The sequence below is a fragment of the Pollicipes pollicipes genome, unplaced genomic scaffold (genome assembly GCF_011947565.3).
Source record: "Pollicipes pollicipes isolate AB1234 unplaced genomic scaffold, Ppol_2.1 Scaffold_3447;HRSCAF=4054_pilon_pilon_pilon, whole genome shotgun sequence".
In the NCBI taxonomy this organism is placed as follows: domain Eukaryota; kingdom Metazoa; phylum Arthropoda; class Thecostraca; order Pollicipedomorpha; family Pollicipedidae; genus Pollicipes; species Pollicipes pollicipes.
In genome coordinates, this window is record NW_023596297.1 from 780,223 (window position 1) to 799,414 (window position 19,192).

Genomic DNA, 19,192 nt, shown 5'->3' on the forward strand with positions numbered 1-19,192 from the left:
TCAAGACGTCTCTGGAATTCCGCTGTCCACAAGTCTCCACGGAGTCTTCCGTCACAGCGCCGTGCACCAGCCTTCGCACTGACCTCACGCCATTCTCCACGGCGTCACACTGACGTGGCTCATCATCGCCCTCCGACGTCACCAGCGACCGCCACGGCGTCAGTGACAGGCTCCAGACTCCAGCCCCTCCCCCTATTCCCACAGTGTCACAGACGAGTTCCCCAGCCTACCCCGTCCTCAGGGCGTCACCGTGACATGCCTCAGCCGGAGGCACTCGTGCCCCATCTCCAGCAGGCAGCTGAGGCGGCCCAGCACCAGCAGGGCGGTGGCGGCCGTCGCGCCGGGCACCAGCCGGGCCGTGTCCGGCTGCCAGCGGCGGCCGTGGGGCGGCGGCCGGCTCGCCAGCAGCGCCGTGCAGCGGCCCCTGGCGGCGGCCACCAGCTGGGCGGCCTCCTCCAGGCCGGCGCGGAGCCGCGCCAGCTGGCAACGTGCCGCCGCCTCGGCCGGGCCCGCCGCCAGCGCCGCGTCGACGGAGGGCGGCGGCGCGTCGACCAGCAGCGCATCCGGCAGCCGGGCCGACAGGTGGAGCGAGGAGAGGTAGTCCACCACCTCCAGCACGCTCGGCAGGTATCTGAGGAGGTGCAGACTGTGGGCTGAGGCGGGGCTGGGACGTACACGGGAGTTCCGTAGTGACGGCCATGGCCTGAGGCTGCTCACAAGAGAGCAGGTGGCATAACACATCACAAATAGGCCACCACACATCTTAAGGGTAATGCCGAGCGACAACTAGATGTTAGCGAAACACACGCAAACCATCCGAATTACAGCCTCACAAATGCAGGACATGACATTATCCAGCAGGAGGAATGGACATATAGCGTAATGTCGCGAAAACAATGGCGGACCAGACCCTTCAGGGGAGTGCGCGACATGCTCGGTTTGACCAGCGCACGTGAGCGGACCGACTCACACGAAGCGGACGCGGTGCATGGAGTCAGCTGCCGGCAGGGGCATGCCGTGCACGGGCGGCGGCAACGCCTCCAGAGGCTCGCTCGTGACGTACGTCACGCTGTCGCCCTCCTGGGCCAGCGTCACAGCCGCCTGCAACGGGCACACTAGGTCAGCTCCGGCGCCACCAGACGAAACGGCGGGCCGCATCGGATGCATGCCGTCCACAGGTCACACATCGTCCAGCGGTCACACACAACATCCACGGGTCACACACATCGTCCACAGGTCACACACATCGTCCACAGGCCACACGCATTGTCTGCAGGTCACACAATCAGCCACAGGTCACACACATTGTCCACAGGTCACAAACACCGTCTCCAGGTCGCACACGTCGTCCAAAGGTCACACATCATCCACAAGTCATAAACATTGTCCACAGGTGACACACACCATCCACAGGACACACATCGTCCGCAGATCCCAAACATTGTCCACAGGTCACACACACCGTCCACAGGTTACACATCGTCCACAGGTCACAAACATTGTCCACAGGTCACACACATCTTCCACAGGTCACAAAAATCGTCAACAGGTCCCAAACATCGTCCACAGGTCACACACATCGCCCACAGGTCGCACACATCGTCAACACCCCCCAGTAAGCTGCACGCACACCCGGAGGTCACGGACTGGTGCAGAGGCTACACACGGTAGCCAGGTCACACCAATGACCCAGGGCTGCACGCGCACGAAACGAACAACAGGTTGCACCACAGGCGGGAGATCGAGGGCACTGTCCGCGAGTACACACTGTTGTTAGGTCACCCTCCCGGGTCTGCGCAGTCGCAGGCCGCAGTTCGCAGTCAAGGCTCACAGGTCCGAGTCCCGCCCCGACAGCGGGCGTCACACAAGGATACAGCATCTGCCGCATAATCTAATCTTTTTGTCATTTTGAAGATGTCTTTTACAGCTTCAAATGCTTTATAGGTTGACATTTCAGGCTGTGGCTGTCAAAGTGTTGGGTTTTAGGGAAATATCCTTTTCCGGCCTGGAAAAAATGGCGCATAAGTCAAAATTGACTTTCTTCGATCCTGCAATGAATTAAAATCCAATAACACCGCTATAAAGATAACCGGTGGCAGAGAGCCCATATGACGTGAAAAGGACTGGACAATATTCCGTCCCATTTCTGCCATCATCGGTGACATCTTCAGCATACATGCTTTACCGGGCACGCGACCCCAAGACGGAAACATCCAGTTCACATTAGCAGCGACTTTCAATAGCGGGCGGACGTTGACTCCACCATGGCCCAGATGACGTGAATTTAAACGGTTTGAGGCGTTAGTCGCTGCTTGTCGGAAACGAGCATAGCACGCAATGGTTTGGAAGCCATCGAAATGTAGCGCCACACAGGGCGAGACACCGGCTGATGCACACACATACTGAGCACTGCGACAAGCGCTGCGGTGGACCGTCGTGTCAGCCCTGGCATCACACGCAGCTGACGGGGAAGATGGGAGCCCGGGTCTGGAGATCCCTGCGATAGGCAGGCGATCGCGCTGTTCAGAAGGTGGACGGGGGCAGCGCACATTCGACTCACAAGCAAGTTGGAGGAACGGCTCCATTAGACCATGTACTGAACAGATACGGACTTGTGATTACCATGACCATTGCTCAGGTTTGAACTAAGGTTCAAACCAGAGGAGCATGCGTTAGATAGGCACGATATTTGTCCAGTATCCGACAACGATCATCGCTGCGCGGATGCGAGCGAAGTGAGGGAGTGTTAAACCAGTCAAAACAGTCGATTGGGTAGGGACGGTACAAACCGTGAGAATCTGGAGACTGCACTGGTATATATAACCAAAGTACATAATTAGGCAGAGAAGCGTGGAAAAGTAAAATAAACGTATGTGAGATACCTTAACGACAGATAACAGCCTAAAACATGAGGAAGCGAAAGGGAAGGAAGGGGAAAAAGAAGAAAAAGGCAAAGGACCCGGGCCCGAGCCCAGAGGAAATAGCGCAGCTAGAAAGCGAGCTCCAGTCTAGCGTGGCAGCGGTAAGCGAGGAAATAGGGGGACTGAAAAACAACATAGAGGAGCTGAAGGAGGAAAATCTCAAACTCCAAGAGGAAACGTCAACTCTGAAAGAGGGCACTGAGGCGTGAGTACGAGTTTAAGAGAGGAAGATGTCAGAGGGAGGACACCCATCCCAACCAAAAATTGATTGCAACGGCGTCTTCGCCGCCACCCGACAAAAAGCTTGCTTATTTGGCGCACGGACGCCTGTGGCCCTGCAGTATATCAGCTAACGTTTGGTAGCACTAGATGCATTTGGGTACCTTACAATGTTAGTGGCCCACCAGCTGCCACGCCTGAAGCAGGCTCCTTTCCGTTATTTCTTCCCAACACATAATATCTAAGCGGGTTGGGCGCTCAGCTGGGTCACATATTCAGAGACAATGGGTACGTAGGATAAACGTCGCTTCCACGCGCTCGATCCTATCACCATTCGCACAGAACATATTCCTAAGTATTTTCATCAAGTTTAAAAATTGACGTAAATGACGCGTAGTCTGCCCCACCCCCGATCTTCCCTGGAGCAGGCGTTGAGTAACGCCGGCACAGATGCACCGCTCTGGCCGGTATCTCATTTGCACGCCTGGCAACACGCACCGCCCACGGCGTGTTCCAGCTACGTCAGCGAGATGCGCGCGCGCTCCGAGCGGCGCCAGGCGATCCTGCAGGGCATCCAGCTGCTCAAGCAGAAGCAGATGACGTCCCTGCAGCAGCAGCGCACCGATAGCAAGTCCAACTATCAGAAGAGGCGGGTGGCGCTGCTGCAGGACATCACCAAACGGACGACGGAGCTGGCGCTGGCCCAAAAGCAGCTGCAGGACCTGGACCCCGTCCGGTGAGAGCGGAGGGCGAGGAGGGGATATACCGCTAAACGGCCTACAGGTTCGGGCTACAGGCTCGGCCTCCTCTATCTAGGACGGTGGGATACAATGGGGCAAGAGACAGGAGGCAGTCAGAAAAACGCATGGACAGCTGTCATTAGAGAGCACCCGCTGAGCGGGCGGTAAAATACTATTACAACATTTAGTTGCGTTTCCACATGAAGCCTCCTAATGGGCTGCGGTGTTTGCAGAAAATTACAACAGGAGCAAAATACAAAGATAACCTACCTCGAGACCAAGTTGGAGGAAGAAAAGGATGTTTATGACAGCCAAGTGCTGGAAATGAAGCGCCAGCTTATTAGGTTTGTGAATTATATGCCTTAGAGCACCCGGAATCTCCCTGCTTTCAGATGCCTTTCCCTTTCAGGGGATTGTTAAATTTCCTTTTATAACAATCTTCAAAGCCCACCGTAAATCTCAAGACATCTACACTATTTCAAAACCTGTCACACCAACCCAAAACATATTTGCTTCACTCATTTAGTAGGGACCTTCTGGGGATGCGCAGACTGTGACATGGAACTACTAACGCTATCAAGCTTGCAGGCTCAAATACTCTCTGCAGGACGAGCTGCAGCACGAGCTGGATGACGTCAAAGAGCACGCCAGCTCGGTGGCGAAGCGCTGCCTCGGGTACGTGATTCGACGGCTGACCTACAGGGGCCGTTGTTCTATCCACTCCAGCAGTCGAGGAGGTCTGCGGTAGGCAGGCGATAGGCTAGGTTAGGTTAGGCTACTGGACTGACCACGGGAGTGGCAGCCGACAGTCGTGCCTCCGTACATAAAACGCTGCGGTAATCGTCCTCGCGACCTCTCACGTCGGTCGTTGCCGTGCACCCTGGGAAAATATGCGCAGCGCGCGGGATTCGAACCCGGAACCCTGTCTGACGTTCGATGCTTCGACAGCCGCACCGTTTACACTTCCAGCTGGTCACCCCCACTGCACACAGCAGGGGCAGCTCTTCCCTCGAGGCGATCAGCGCCACGCCCAGTAAGCGGACCCGCCGTGCCGCTGATTGCGGGAGTCAGTCAGATGCGATCCCACCGGCACGGCAGGGCACCCGCGCGCCGACTCCATCCCGGTCGCACCGCGACCTCGGCCCCTTCTGAGCGCGCCGTCGTTTCCAGGAACTACGTGGTCCGCGTGCGCGAGGAAAACGGCATGCTGCGGCTGCAGATGAAGGAGCTCATTGACGAGAACAAGCTGCTGGAAGCCGAGTTCCAGCGGCAAAGCCACATCAGGAACGAGCAGCTCAGGGAGCGCGCCTACAGAAGCGACATCATCAGGCGACTCGAACAGAAACTCTGGCAATGCTGAGCCTGTGCGCTACGGTCCGCTCAGTACAGGCGCCGGATTTGCACGAATGACGCAAAACAATACATTTTGTGTTCTAAAAAGCACCAAGAGTTTGCACAACCCAAACTGAGGCCCCCCATTGGTGACACCAGTACACATTGTGGCATATTAGTTAGTTGTGAATCAGGTGATGCTCACTGGCAAAATGTCTGCAAATTCATTGGTGCAGAACTACCTTATAATGATACAGCCATAGGTAATTATAAGACTACATGAAGTTCAAACACATCAGGGACATAATATAACTGTAAGAGGTGAGTATATACCACTCCCACCAGCTGAGTTCTCAATTGTTAAACTTATCAGTACCAGGTAGCTGCATTCATTTATCAATCTTAATGCCCCATATATTTGATTATGTTAAAAATGACTAGGAGTCTGAATTCCACATATTACAGGTCACATATTTCAGGCATTGCCAGATGCAAGTCAGACCAGCCTGCTAGCTCAGCTAGCCCTAACCAAGAAAGACTCAGTGCACAGCACTTCTCGCCTAATATCTGAGACCAACCCATCAGCTACAGTTGAAACAGTACAGTCATACAACACAGTTCCTCAAACAATGTGCTATCTGTTTCTGGTTACTAATCTTTGGTGCATTTACTGGCTCTTTCTGAATTGAAGGAAACTACTTAGGGGTATAGTCAATGAAACTAACCAGCACAAATGAACACTTTCAGAGAAGCAATAAGATCAAAAGGCAAATGAAGGAACCAAATGAGGAAGGTGCAAAAAATGATTGAATGACATGCACAACTGGGTAGGCTTATGAAACATGCTTATTGTCTTACACTCCATCCTGCTTTAACCTGATCTTATCCCTCAACTTGCAACAATCCACAGGCAAGAAGAAAACTGACAGCAGTTTCAGCCTTCACCTACATCTTTAGGGTTAAGTCAAAATGACAGGAGCAAGGACAGCAGATTGAGGGCAACATGGGGCACCTGTCCCCTAACTGTGGGCAATATTTCACATTAACATGGTAGTGCATGGAATGGAAAAATATCAAATCAGATATGCTCTCTAGTCCATCCCACCTATTTATCTATTTTTATTGGCATTTATGACACTGGACTGACTGTACAGTGCCATTTTGCGCATAGTCCCTGCCATCTCCAGAGGTTCTGTTACTCCTGGTCAGCACTGCATCTTCATTATGCTATTGATCATTGCTCATTTATTTACTAGTATTGGTAAACCACACATTACTTACGCATTACACCACACTACATACAAACTACAGAGAACTAAGACAAGGCAACTGTTTCACACATTGAAACATACAAATGACACAACATATGGTGCTCCCATGATTCCCACATAATAAACCTGGAAAAGAAGGGAAGTCTTGAGACTGATGTCACCCTCAAGAGAGAGAAAGCTGACGGGATCGCCACAACTTGGGTGAAACAGTGATCTTCCCTCATCTGCACCTACATCCATTTCTCTCGAATCTGACTGAATGCAAGAGATGGGCAAAAACTTGAAGACAATTCCATTAACACCTTCCTGTCCCATAATGGCATAGCTTCGTAAAAGTGCACCAATAGCGTCCAGTTGACACCCTCAAGCACAGACTTCCAAGGCCGTCTCAGCCTCCGCGGTCTCGGACGTTCTCTGTACCAGGACCTTGGACGTCTCTCAAATCCAGGCGCCTGTTGCATTACGAAAAGCGTGTGACCTGATATGGCAGCATGAAGGATGAATATTTGTCATCCAATGGTTTATGATGAGAAAACAAACGTTTAGGTGCTCACTGACAGTACCTAAAATTTATGTCGATTAAGACCTTATCATGCAATCCGCCGTACAAAAGGGCTATCAACTTGACCAGTGCGGTTAACTGAACAAAATATATACAAATCACCCCTAGAAACGAACGGCACACGTTTTGTGCGCCGTTTATTTCGTTCCATAATTTGGTATCCCTGCACCACGGTGGAGACGGCGCACATGTTTCGATATCCCAGGAACTGAAACCAGCGAGAGCTGGAGCGGGAGCTGCGTGCCGTTGCTGGGCGAGGGCAGGTGAGGCCGAGGGGTGGGGTCGCCCGCGGAGTACGCAGGTGTTGTGGTTGGTGCGTGACGGTTCCGTCAGCACTTCTTTACTTGTTTAGGTCGACTGTTCTCCCTTGCGGTAAGCATAGGAAAAAATTAAATGACACCTATTGCTGACTGCTGCATAATGCAGTGGGGGCATAGTGTGAAAGGCTGGGCGAGGGTCAGAATCAAAAGATCATTGCCATTCTTTCTAACTACACTAATGTGTTAGCATATAATTTGGCCAGAATTGTTGAGAGGTGGGTAAGGGGTAGGTGGGTAAATGTCATGCCTCAAACCTGGCACAGTTCAGTGTTTTTTAATGCAAGATTATCTTGGAGCTGGCTTGGTACCCTGTCTGCAAAAAAATCAGCTCCTGCTCCAGATGCTTGCACATCATCCATGGAACCTCACTCTTACATGTGTCAACCTTAGGCTAGGCCAAATTGTGCCAAATTTTCAAGTTGCCGTGTTTGAAAATTGATTGAATATGCTTGCCTAAAGTTACCTTTATAGCATCATAGTTCCATGAAAAATTTGCTCCCTATGTGCTGAGATTAGTGTTGACAATACACAGGACTCTGAATGCTTGGATTTACAGTGTACATGTACTGACATGTGCTGACATGTATGCACATGCACCACAAGGCTGAGGTATCACTGGTGCCCTGGGCATGTTCAGAGTAACAGGTGTTTTTCAGCCTGATCTGATACAGAGTAGGTGCATTGTGATGCTGAGTGCTTTTTCATTTTATGTCAGGGTAGAGTGCTACTGATCAAACACTCAAAAATGACCCAAAAAGTACAAGTTAGTTTTTACATAGTTTTTGCATAATACACAGCTAAATTATGCAGTTGGCCTGATTTTTCCCCCATTGATCAGAAAAGTGTCATGGAAAGTTTTTGCATAATGTGCAGTTAGATTATGCAGTTGGCCTGGAATTTTTCCCTGTTGGTCAGAAAAGGGTCATGAAACAAGCACTGCCTAGTGTATGTGCTGATCCCAGAAATTCACCCATTTAAAAGTTCTGCAATAAATCTGGAAAAAGTCTGCAGAGCTTTTGCTCTATATTGCTGAAAGTTTATGGAAATAATTGGTCCTAATGGTATTGATTCATGACTGCTACAAATATTAACCAATGAAAGTAGCTGGATGTGAATTAGCTTGACCGCACTATGTAATAGTTAAAGCATACACATGTGACCAACTCAGTAGTTTAAGTAGGGCAGCTTAGAGGACAAGTTATGAGATAATTGAAGCTGCCATAAGCATGCTATTCATGTCTGTTGCATGGCTTCATGCTAAACATGAAGCTGTAACAATGTCTAAATTCACTCGCTCACAATGTGTGCTCAAATCAAACTTCTGGTGGGGATCTAGTGCTCCTCCTTTAGTGCTTGGTGAGCACCAGCCAAGCTAGTTTGCTGCTGATCTCAGGGAGATTTATTGGATTATCAGCATTTGTGGTGTGCAGGAGATTCATCAGTATTTGTGGTGTGCTGAGGCCCACTTATGCCATAATATTAAATGCATTGCTGGAAGTCTACCAGGTACCTTAGCTGGGACAATGCCACTGTATTTATTTGATTTTGAGTTGGTGTTTTATACAACTACCTAATTTTGTAATCTGCTAGGTCCTGTTGCCTGCCAAAATATGTATCTGAATCTTGTCATGCTACTCACTGTCCATGTCAGCTGAACTCATTGTTCTGTGAGGCATGCTGCTGTAAGTGTCTTTGGAACTGACACAACATGCTGGCAAGGTATTCACATTTTCTACTGTCATAAAATCTTATAAGCTTACTCCAGTATGCACAAAGCCTTAGCTTACTTATCAGCAAAAGGAGAATCAAAAGCTATTCCATGATGAACCACATTTTCACCAGCCTTTGATGTCAGAGAGTTTTGTTAATTACAAATGAAGCTTGGGGACCACATTCAGTTTCAAACAAACAAGCAGCCACCTTGCTGCCACCTAGGAATAGTGAGCAATACTAATTTTTTGTACTCCTGTATACTCCAGAATCTAGACATGAGGATATGGCAGACATTGTTAACTTAGGGTGCATAGCAGTAACATAAATACACCTACACTGCATAAGACAAGCTTAGTTCATCTTGTGAGTGCAATGAGTGTGAGCAGACATAGGTTTGTGTGTATCTGTGCTTGCACATCTGCATGCACGTTTTTGGAGAGTGGCTGGCGTCCACCGGTGCCCAGTCTTCCGTCGGGTGGCGGCCGGTGGGTCTGACGGCGCGCCCTCGATCGCAGCGCCACCTGTGCCGCACCTGCGCCGCTGTCCGTGCCGAGGTGGTGAGTCGTGCGCCGCCGCTCGCTGGTGCCTGCAGCTCTGTCAGGAACGGCCGCCATGAGTGCTGACAGCATTCCACCCGTGGTGAGTCGAAGCCAGCAGACTGCTCTGCAGCGGGGCAATGGATGAAGCCAGGGCCAGGAGAAGGCGTTGTTCATGGTGCGGAGCTAATTCACGTGCGTCGGTCGCGTGCGTCGGAATAGTCGGCCAGTCTTGTTGTCAACTAGTTTGCCTCGTTGTGTAACTGGAATTTGAGCTCTGTCGCAGTAATGCAGTGCATTGCATATTTGCACGAAGTGCGCGGACAGAAGACGTGGAGCTCATCTTCGCCGCTCTAGGCTTGCCGAAGTTAGGGTCAGTCATGAAGGATGTTAATGGCGTGCGTGGGTTAACGCAAGGTGCAGCAAATTATCGTGACTTGTAGGAAATTACGGCGTAGTTTTGGTCATCGGGAGGTACCGCTGTTTCAGTAGATGTGGACCAAAGTAACTATTTTGTCCGTCCCAACGACTCAGTTGGCTAGAGCACCTGCCTTCCGATCCACCCACCTGTGGCGGAGTGAGTTCGAGTCAGTTAAGGTGCTCGTTATTTGCACTCGACAAGTATGGCCTGCGACCGGCAGCAGGGGCCGCGCTAAAGGTCAGGAGAGCTCAGAGGTCAGAACGGACCGTGTCGAGCATTGCGGCACATCAAACTTGCGCCACCAAAGCCTTCCGTTGACCTGGAATGCGCGATCGGATGGTAGGTGTTAGAGCTCACACAACAAACGATGCTTAGCTCGAGCTCTGATCCCAGAAATCCGTCCATGTAGAAAGCGCGGACGAAATCTGTAAAAAAAAACTGAGGCCATGTCTTTGTGTCGTAAATCAATGCTTTTATGTGCGTTGTACTCACATGTCATACGTGCGTGGGCTCGGGCAGACTGGGTCCTGCTGGCGTGAAGCTCCAGTCGTGCTGCTTTTGGATGGAGATGTTAAGTGTCGAGGGTGCTGCCTATGACATTTGAATTGAAACTTTTGATTTACCATATCGGCCACACTTAAAAAGTCCGGTCAGGGTAGGAAAGCAAATCAAGTATTTTCCAATACACCGTGATGTAAGCCGTTATCCGTAATCCGTATCTAGTCGATGCGTCTTGGATTTAGTTATAGTAGAACGTGGTCTGACGTCACAGCATGCCCCCCTCTCTCTCTCATTGGCTATATGCGTGTGGGCCGAGCTGGCTGACCCAGCCGAAGACCTCGCCAGTCTCAGCGGGGTGAAGCTTAGGCCCGACCTAGCGGCAGCCCATGAACAGATCGTGTCGTATGATCTGCTGATGGTTCATGGAGATATTCATTATTTGCTGCCTGATTTGGACCGGGTGTTGCCAAACTCAGAAGTCGCGGTTAGCTTTTGAAATCCGATGTGATCGGGCCAAACGTCAATGGCCATCCCCTAAAACACCAGTGCAAGGTGTGTTGGCTGTGAGTTATGATGTAGATTTTGGTTAAGTTGATTTTGTAGATTTCTACCAGATAAGTTTTTGGAGCATGGAATTTCGAATAGACAGGTGGAATGGGTCAGTCGCTTCCAATTATATTTCCTCTTATCCAGCAACCTGCAATACATAAATTGTAAAATAGATTGTCTTTGTTCACGCCGTTCAAATGGCCGCTTATCTGAAGTAGCCACATACTTTGCGGCTTGGTGCTATATAGGATATATTTTAGCTTACTTTTACGAGAACGTATTGTTTTTAGACGGCGGTGGCCAAAGCTGGGCAACGATTACGTTTTTGGAAAATGCCGATGCTACTGGAACCGAGTCATCAGCCGTGCTGAAATAGAGCTGCTGCGTCCCAATCAGGTCCCAATCGTCCCAATCAGGCAGACACAGCAGTAACAACAGAGCAGAGGCCGCACCTCACGCGGTGCTGACATGAATCATGTAGCGTGTGGGATGATCGAACTGGCCACCATGACCAGGCGGTTGTCATGTCCAGACATAGGGCAGTCAAGTTCCCAACACCATGCTGACCAAAGACCGTCTAGCGTCAGTCACACACAGCGCGACCAGCTGCCGCTGTGTATCCGAACGCGGCGTAGCCCAGTCTCACACCTTCCGTGTCGAATTGCAGGTGATTGACACGGGACAGTTTTACCTATGCGCTGTAATGGCCTGCCAGAGAAAGAGCTCTGTGTGGCGTAGTTTCCGGGCAAAAGCCAGTGTTGGTGGCACGCAACCGTGGAATATTTTAACCGTACGAACCCCAGCACCTGTGATGAATGCTGTGCCTTCTCTCGAATATTCGCACACACGAGGGAGCGAAAATAAAAATAAACAGACACGTGCGCGCCGCTCACCTGACACAGCCGTATCATGACGAGTCTCGACCTCCAGAGGCGCCGGAGGGCACGGCGGCGGCGCGTGGGGGCGGTCTGGAGCGGTGCCAGCGCCGCCGGTATTTCGGCCGGGGCCCGGTCGTCCGGCGCGCCGCCGGCCGGCTCCAGACGGCCGCCGCCGCCGGCAGGGCGCAGCAGTGAGGGTGCCGGCGGACGGGCTGACGGACCGACCATGCTGCAGGTGCGTCCGGTGCTGGCCGGGCTGGGCGTGGTGATCCTGACAGCCATCGCCGCCAAGGTGTACCTGTGGCGGCGCAAGAACCGCGGCCCGCCGCGCGCCCTGCAGGACCCCAACGTCAAGTACCCGCTGCGTCTGATCGACCGCGTGGCGCTCAGCCCCGACACCAGGCGCTTCCGGTTCGCGCTGCCCTCCAAGGACCACGTGCTCGGTAGGTGGGCGACGGCGGGATGCAGGGGAGGGGGGAGCGCGTGGGCCGGGCGTGGCGCGCGGCGGCCTGGTTTGGACGGACGCGAGGTGCCATGACGCGAGATGACGCACGTGTTTTGACAAGGCGTGGGGCTCTCCGATGGTTGAGTTCATTTGAGTCGTGAGTCAAAACTGGCGGCACCTGGCGTAGTGTCAGCTTTCCCGAGGCGGTGAGTGTGCTGTAAGCCTGCATCTTTGTTCAGGACACCGCTTGGCTTGCGTACTAAACACCGCTGCCGGATCTGTAATTTGGTTCTCGCGGATTTTGTGCTCACGGCCCCATCCATAAGGCGACTCCATCCTTCCTATATTACTGGCGAGCCCGAATATGGGATTTTTAGGAGTAGCCGTTTCTGGCACCCCACTTTGGCTTCTGCTTGGTGCCAGGTGACAGCGCTCAGCTCTTGTTTCTCTGCCCGGCTTCCGGCTTCCGGCTCCCTTGCATCTGCCTGTGTTTCCATCGCCGGTCAGCCCATACCGGCTTCCATTTATTGGATCTCTGCCAAGCGCCGCCCCGTTGGCCAAGTGCCAAGGGCGGGTCGGATGGGCGTGACGTCACGTCTTGGTCCGCTACTGACGCCCTCGTGCGTTACCAAGGGAGGCACCGCCGCATCAGCTGAGCAGAGCTGCGCATCACCTGTTTTTTTCAGATGTTGGCCGCGGTACACAGACGTGCCACGTGGACCTGGCTTGCAGCTGTTGAATCCACTGAATTTGGCTTACGTGGCTGTGCTGGGTGGTGTATTGCACTGAGCCCTTAGCAGTTGCTGTGAGGGCCGTGCCAACATGCCGCGCCGGACGTAGATTCTCACGAACACGGCGCGCTGGTATTATTCATGCAGTGGAGCGATCGTCGCACGTGCACTTCCCATTAGACGCCACGACGCACATCGCGTGCAGTAGATCACTGTGAACACCTCGTCATCAGCATCTTGTCAATCACTTACACCATCTAATTGCTTGCATGTGGTGGTTCACCCACGCTAGTGGGGTAGGACCACATCTCATCTCAAGCGGGAATTGGCAACTGGCAAAGATAGCCAGCCGGAGGTGGATATGGCCACGCAACAGCATGTTGTAGCACGTAAACGTCCTCCGCCTGCAGTTGTTCGTTTAACCGATATTGCTCTTCTGGGGCGATGTGGGTCAGACAACTTTGGAACAAGTTCTGCTTTGGGAGACTTTTCGTTCCAAAGTCATCCTGGCAAAACAGTCTACCACATTTGTATATAACGCTGTCGTCCGCAGCCGTGTGACGGGGCCCGTGACATTCGGTAGTTGGCAGCGGTGTAATCGGGTTCGTTCACAGCTGTCACCGTCGGCTGGCCCGTCGCCGGTGCCGGCCGCTGGCTGCCGGGGACAGGTGCGGCCGATGGCAGGTAATCGGTGCCGGCCCGGCTGGCGCCCTAATGAGACGGCCGGCGACACAGCTGGCCTCGGCTCTCCCGCCGGCGCTGCCGGGCACGCCGGCTCGGCCCGCCCGGGCCCCGCTCGCGGGCCCCGCTCGGGCCGGACCGGCCCGGCCCGCCCGCCCGCCGGCCCCGCCCGGCCCCGCCGCCCAGCCCGGCCCGCCGGCCCCGCCGCCCCGCCGCCCCGCGGCCCCCCGGCCCCGCCCGCCCCGCCCGGCCACCCGGCCCCGCCCGCCCCCCGCCCAGCCCGCCGGCCCCGCCCGGCCCCCCCGCCCCGCCGGCCCCCGCCCGCGCCCGGCCCCCCCCGCCCTCGGCTCCCGCTCGGCCCCCGCCCCGACCCCGCTCGGCCCCCGCTCAGGTCCCGCTCGGCCCCTGCTCGGCCCCGCCCCGCTCGGCCCATCCGGCCCTGCTCGGACCCCAACTTGGGCCCCGCTCAGGTCCGCATCCGGCCCCTGCTCGGCCCTCCGCCCCGCTCGGCCCTCCGCCCGCTCGGCCCACCGCCCGCTCGGCCACCCGCCCGCTCGGCCCCCCCGCCCGCTCGGCCCCTCCGCCCGCTCGGCCCTCCGCCCGCTCGGCCCACCGCCGCTCGGCCCCCCGCCCGGGCCCCGCTCGGCTGGGTCTGTTGGCGACGCCACGGAGTGCGTAACTTGAAAAAGACATGTGATATGAGCGACATGCTTGCGCGATGCGTAGCGACTTCGTCCAGGGAGATCGCCTCATCTGGGCGTCTGTTTATTACATATCACGTGACATGGGCATAAGTCGCCGACGTTGGTCTGTATCTACCGCTGTTAGCAGTTTTTTTTTTGTTGTTGTCTGGACTAACATAACCATCAGCATCGAAGCACAGCTGGCAGCGCCGCTGGCCGCGTACTAGGGTGCCCCCGCGGGCTGACCGGTGGCCTCGCTCTGCGCCAGGTCTGCCGGTGGGCCAGCACATCTACCTGTCGGCCCGCATCGACGGCCAGCTGGTGATCCGGCCCTACACGCCCGTCTCCAGCGATGACGACCACGGCTACATGGACCTGGTCGTCAAGGTGGGTGCCGCCGCCGCCTTCTCTCGCGCCCGCGCCGCCCGGCTGTGACCGGCTGCCGTTCGGCCTCGTTCAGAGAAGGTCACGTTATGCGGTGTCACGAGGCGATGGAAGCTCGCAACGTTATGGAACAGCGGGAACCCTTCCTCTCTCATTTGAGCATATCTCTGTGGGTATTAGGATAAACCAACCGAGGTTTGGGAAGGACAGTGCGGCGTTCTTTCAGGTGGCATGTCAGGTTGGTGAAATGCTTGCTCGCATCGACCGAAAATTGGTGTGCGTGGCTGAGACGCGTTTCGCAGCCTTTACTCCGTGGAACATCTGTGTAATGTGCTAACAGCTGTACTTGTTGGGTGCTAAGTGAAATCCCTTTTCGCCGGCAGGGGTCTTCTTATTGTGCCATTGCTGAGCTAGAGACAGTTCCTTGGACGGGCCCTACCCTGCCCTGCCACGGCCTGGTAGAGCATCGGCCACCGTGTGACCGTTCTCACGGCACAAAGGGTGGCATAAAGTTGACGCTGGACGCACTGTGTCATTTCCAGGTGTACTTTAAGAACGTGCACCCCAAGTTCCCGGACGGCGGCAAGATGTCGCAGCACCTGGAGAACCTGCCGCTGGGGGAGACCGTCGACGTGCGCGGCCCGTCCGGTGAGGGCTCCCACGCCGCTAGCTCGCCGGCGAGGTAGTTCGAGAGGCCGGGCCGGCGGAGCCTGCGGGCCGCAGACTGTCCGACCGCCACCACTCGTAGGGGCGCGGTGCCCTGTCCGACAATGGGAGGGACCAAATAGCGAGAACCCGACACGCATGGGTTGGGTTGTTGTCGCTTTTTTATTGGGTCGGTGTGACGCACTGAGGAGATGAGCCTGCACGGCGTCACCTGCCCCTCACTCTGACAGGAAGAGTGGACACCGAGGGAGATCGGCTGAGACCAGTTTGCCTAGCGGAAAGTTTAGGTACTATCATCTCCACAAGGGACCTAAGATGGCGTTGGGTGTAACGTTTCAGCATCGGTCTCGGCGCGTCCAATGCCGATGCTGCTAGGACCACGGTGTGCTCTGCCGCAGGTCTGCTGATCTACACGGGCCCTGGCGAGTTCAGCGTGCGGCCCGAGAAGCGGGCGCCGGCGACTGTGAAGCGCGCCTCCAAGGTCGGCATGATCGCAGGCGGCACCGGCATCACCCCCATGCTGCAGCTCGTCAGACAGGTGTTCAAGGTACGCGGCGCCGGGTGGGCCGGGCGCTCCGGTCGCTGGAAACGGTGCTAAATACGGAAAGCAGTGCAATGTTCTGTTGAGCAGTACTGGGGATTTCCAACGTGCAGCGTCAGGCCGCTGTTCGATCTCTCGGTGGTCAAGTCTCTGCTCCTTGGTGATGGAGTGTTACACCTTGGCGGGAATCCATTGCAGCTGACATCGGTTCGAAGTCGGATTGTGTTTGGAGCTATGCAGAGTAGCTGTACAAATCCATCACAGTCTAGTATGACAACAGTTTTTTTTTGTCTATCCGGATGGCATACTTCCCGCCACCGTTTCAAATACTTGGTCATTCGTGCTCCGGACGTCCTTGGGCAGTGTTTGTCAGTGACAGCAACACAGGCCGTATGTCATGACACTATTGATCCGTCCTGTCGCAGGACCTGTCTGACCGTACGGAGCTGTAACTGCCCTGACAGTGTCGGTCCGTCCTGTCGCAGGACCCGTCTGACAGTACGGGGCTCTGCCTACCCTGACAGTGTCGGTCTGTCCTGTCGTAGGACCTGTCTGACCGTGCGGAGCTGTAGCTGCCCTGACAGTGTGGGTCTGTCCTGTCGCGGGACCCGTCTGACAGTACGGAGCTGTAGCTGCCCTGACAGTGTCGGTCTGTCCTGTCGCGGGACCCGTCTGACAGCACGGAGATGTAGCTACCCTGCCAGCTTGGGTCTGTCCTGTCGCGAGACCCGGCTGACAGCACGGAGATGTAGCTACCCTGCCAGCGTGGGTCTGTCCTGTCGTAGGACCCGTCTGACAGTACGGGGCTTTGCCTACCCTGACATTGCTGGTCTGTCCTGTCGCATGATCCGTCTGACAATACGGGGCTGTGGCTGCCCTGACAGTGGCTGTCGCGGAACCCGTCTGACCGTACGGGGCTCTGCCTACCCTGACAGTGTCGGTCTGTCCTGTCGCAGGACCCGTCTGACCGCACTGGGCTGTAGCTGCCCTGACAGTGTCGGTCTGTCCTGTCACAGGACCCGTCTGACCGCACTGGGCTGTAGCTGCCCTGACAGTGTTATTCTGTCCTGTCCCAGGACCCGTCTGACAGCACGGAGCTGTGGCTGCTGTTCGCCAATCAGACGGAGGAGGACATCCTGCTGCGGGAGGAGCTGGAACAGCTGGCCGAACAGCACGCCGACCGTTTCCACCTCTGGTACACCGTCGACAGGCCCGGAGAAGGTGCGCCACACGTCCGAGACACGCCGTCGGTCTGTCGGGTCACACTCTGCGCTCGGAGTTGAGAAGAGAGATGTGCCACGGATGTTCTGGGACGTTTTGGGCATTCTTGGTTCCTGTTTGATGAGGTTCATTATTATCTAGGCACGTAAACGTGGTCTGTCCATCGTGAAAGAAAGCGGTTGCGTTTTTCATGTCAGTGTAATCGGCGTTACTTCCATTGGTTTTCGTGAGGTTCGGGATGCTTTTGCGTGCATGAAACACATCTTTAAAGATGTTTTGAGTTCAGAGAGACGTAGGCTTAGTTTGCCCGCATGCAATGACACGCTTGTGATGGTGGTGGAGTGTCCAGGCCATGGCATGGGCTCCATGTGGGACCATTTGTTGTATTCCTGGTTGCGTCGTGGCCCTTGGGCGTCAGTATTATCGCTGCAATCACCAAGGTTCCATAAAAAGCGCGTGACGAAATCTCCAGTCCATCTAAAAGAGCCCGAACCGAACGTTGACAAAAATTGACCGCTTTTTCACGGGACCTTGAAGTTACCTGGGGGTAGGGGAGAGACAGGGGTCCTCTGTTCCTCTTAACGGTACCCTCCATGAAGCGAACGCTAATCGTCCAGCTGGCAAGGAGGACAGACCTTTTGCTGCACCCCTGCCGCCGCCCCTGCGCCTGCCCCCGCCGCCTCGTGCCGCGCGTGCGCTGACGCCGCCTCCGCCGGCAGACTGGCAGTACAGCAGCGGCTTCGTCTCGGCTGAGATGATCGAGCGCCACCTGCCGCCGCCCGGCCCCGACACGCTGGTGGTCATGTGTGGCCCGCCGCCCATGGTCAACTTCGCCTGCCAGCCTAACCTGGAGAAGCTCGGCCACCCGGCCAATCGTCGGTTCGCCTACTGACCGAACTGGGCGGCTGGTATGAGGCCGCGAGCGGAGGTCGGCGGAGAGGGCGTGGACGGGAGTGAGTCGGCCGGAACGTGTGGCCCGCAGGCGCTGGTCGTGTGTACGCGGCAGAGGTGGGCCGAGGTGGCAGCCATTTGGTGCGGCGATGAGACGTGGGCAGGCACCGATTCGGGAGAATCGCGTCGCTGGGGTGGGAAGATTTGCCGATGGTTGAACGCACGACGGAGATCGCAACTGCGGCAACTACTCTCTGTGCTGTAGAGATGGCGAAGGCGTGGTGGCCAGTGGCGGGCGGGAAAGATGACTCTGTAGGGATGGTCAAGTGCAGCGTGGATACGCTGTAGGGTAGGCAGTTCGGATCCTGCTGTCCGGCTTCAACTGGCACTGGGCGAACAGCGCTGTTTTGGTATAGTAATAAGTTGTTGATAGCCCGCCCTTATTAACACAGCGAATGGCTGTCGAGCTGGGGAGTTCACTCCCCCACTGTTTTGCTCTGCTCGTATGGCCGGCTATGGACTACGCCGTTCTGAGCGGTTCAGTTTACCGAGCATGATTCGGAAATATATTCTGATTGCTAATTGCCCGCGTGTTTTGCGTGCTGACGCGCACAGAGTTCTGAACAGCGGCGAGGCAGCAACGTGAATGGGAAGCATGGACGCCTCAACAAAGATTTTAGTCGCTTGGCAAACGGTGCTGCATCCTGGCCAGCCGGATGAGGATGCTGAGACAGCGGTAGACGATGGCTGAAATGCGCTTGGCCCAGGTCAGCCTACAGTCGACAGCGACGCCCAGCATCTCGGCACTTGGAAATGGTTAGATTTCGTTGCCCAAAATCGGCAGTATATTTGGTAGCGTCAGAAAACTGGGCCTCGTCAGGCGCGTAGAGTGACCTCTCCGTGTACTGTATGTTATGTACCATGAAGCCATGCGTCCATCCAACCGGCTTCGATTCCGCACCAGCCCAGTTTCTCCAGGGGGTGGC

At 55.1% G+C, this 19,192-nt stretch overlaps 3 protein-coding genes across 6 annotated transcripts; 2 read left to right on the forward strand and 1 right to left on the reverse strand.

The window, feature by feature from the left end:
• Positions 1–237: 237 nt before the first annotated feature.
• Positions 238–7,141, reverse strand: LOC119091451 (uncharacterized). Its single transcript, XM_037214250.1, has 4 exons — positions 6,718–7,141; positions 971–1,101; positions 542–631; positions 238–298 (listed from the first exon to the last, which is right to left on the reverse strand). Exons 1-4 carry the CDS (start codon positions 6,796–6,798, stop codon positions 238–240), a joined length of 363 nt encoding a protein of 120 aa, XP_037070145.1. The 5' UTR covers positions 6,799–7,141.
• LOC119091657 (cingulin-like protein 1) lies at positions 2,727–5,504 on the forward strand. The gene is made up of 5 exons (XM_037214470.1): positions 2,727–3,126; positions 3,658–3,876; positions 4,114–4,224; positions 4,469–4,555; positions 5,051–5,504. Exons 1-5 carry the CDS (start codon positions 2,909–2,911, stop codon positions 5,238–5,240), a joined length of 825 nt encoding a protein of 274 aa, XP_037070365.1. The 5' UTR covers positions 2,727–2,908; the 3' UTR covers positions 5,241–5,504.
• Positions 7,142–7,269: 128 nt separating the features above from the next.
• LOC119091655 (NADH-cytochrome b5 reductase 3) lies at positions 7,270–18,790 on the forward strand. Of its 4 annotated transcripts, none has more exons than XM_037214467.1 (8): positions 7,270–7,308; positions 9,594–9,717; positions 12,199–12,406; positions 14,772–14,890; positions 15,430–15,535; positions 15,952–16,100; positions 17,171–17,315; positions 18,035–18,790. In XM_037214467.1, exons 2-8 carry the CDS (start codon positions 9,691–9,693, stop codon positions 18,205–18,207), a joined length of 927 nt encoding a protein of 308 aa, XP_037070362.1. In that variant the 5' UTR covers positions 7,270–7,308; positions 9,594–9,690; the 3' UTR covers positions 18,208–18,790. The 4 variants fall into 4 exon arrangements, with proteins under 4 accessions (XP_037070362.1, XP_037070361.1, XP_037070364.1 ...); XM_037214466.1 differs by lacking the exon at positions 7,270–7,308 and adding an exon at positions 7,311–7,358; XM_037214469.1 differs by lacking the exon at positions 7,270–7,308 and adding an exon at positions 7,314–7,338.
• Positions 18,791–19,192: the final 402 nt, after the last annotated feature.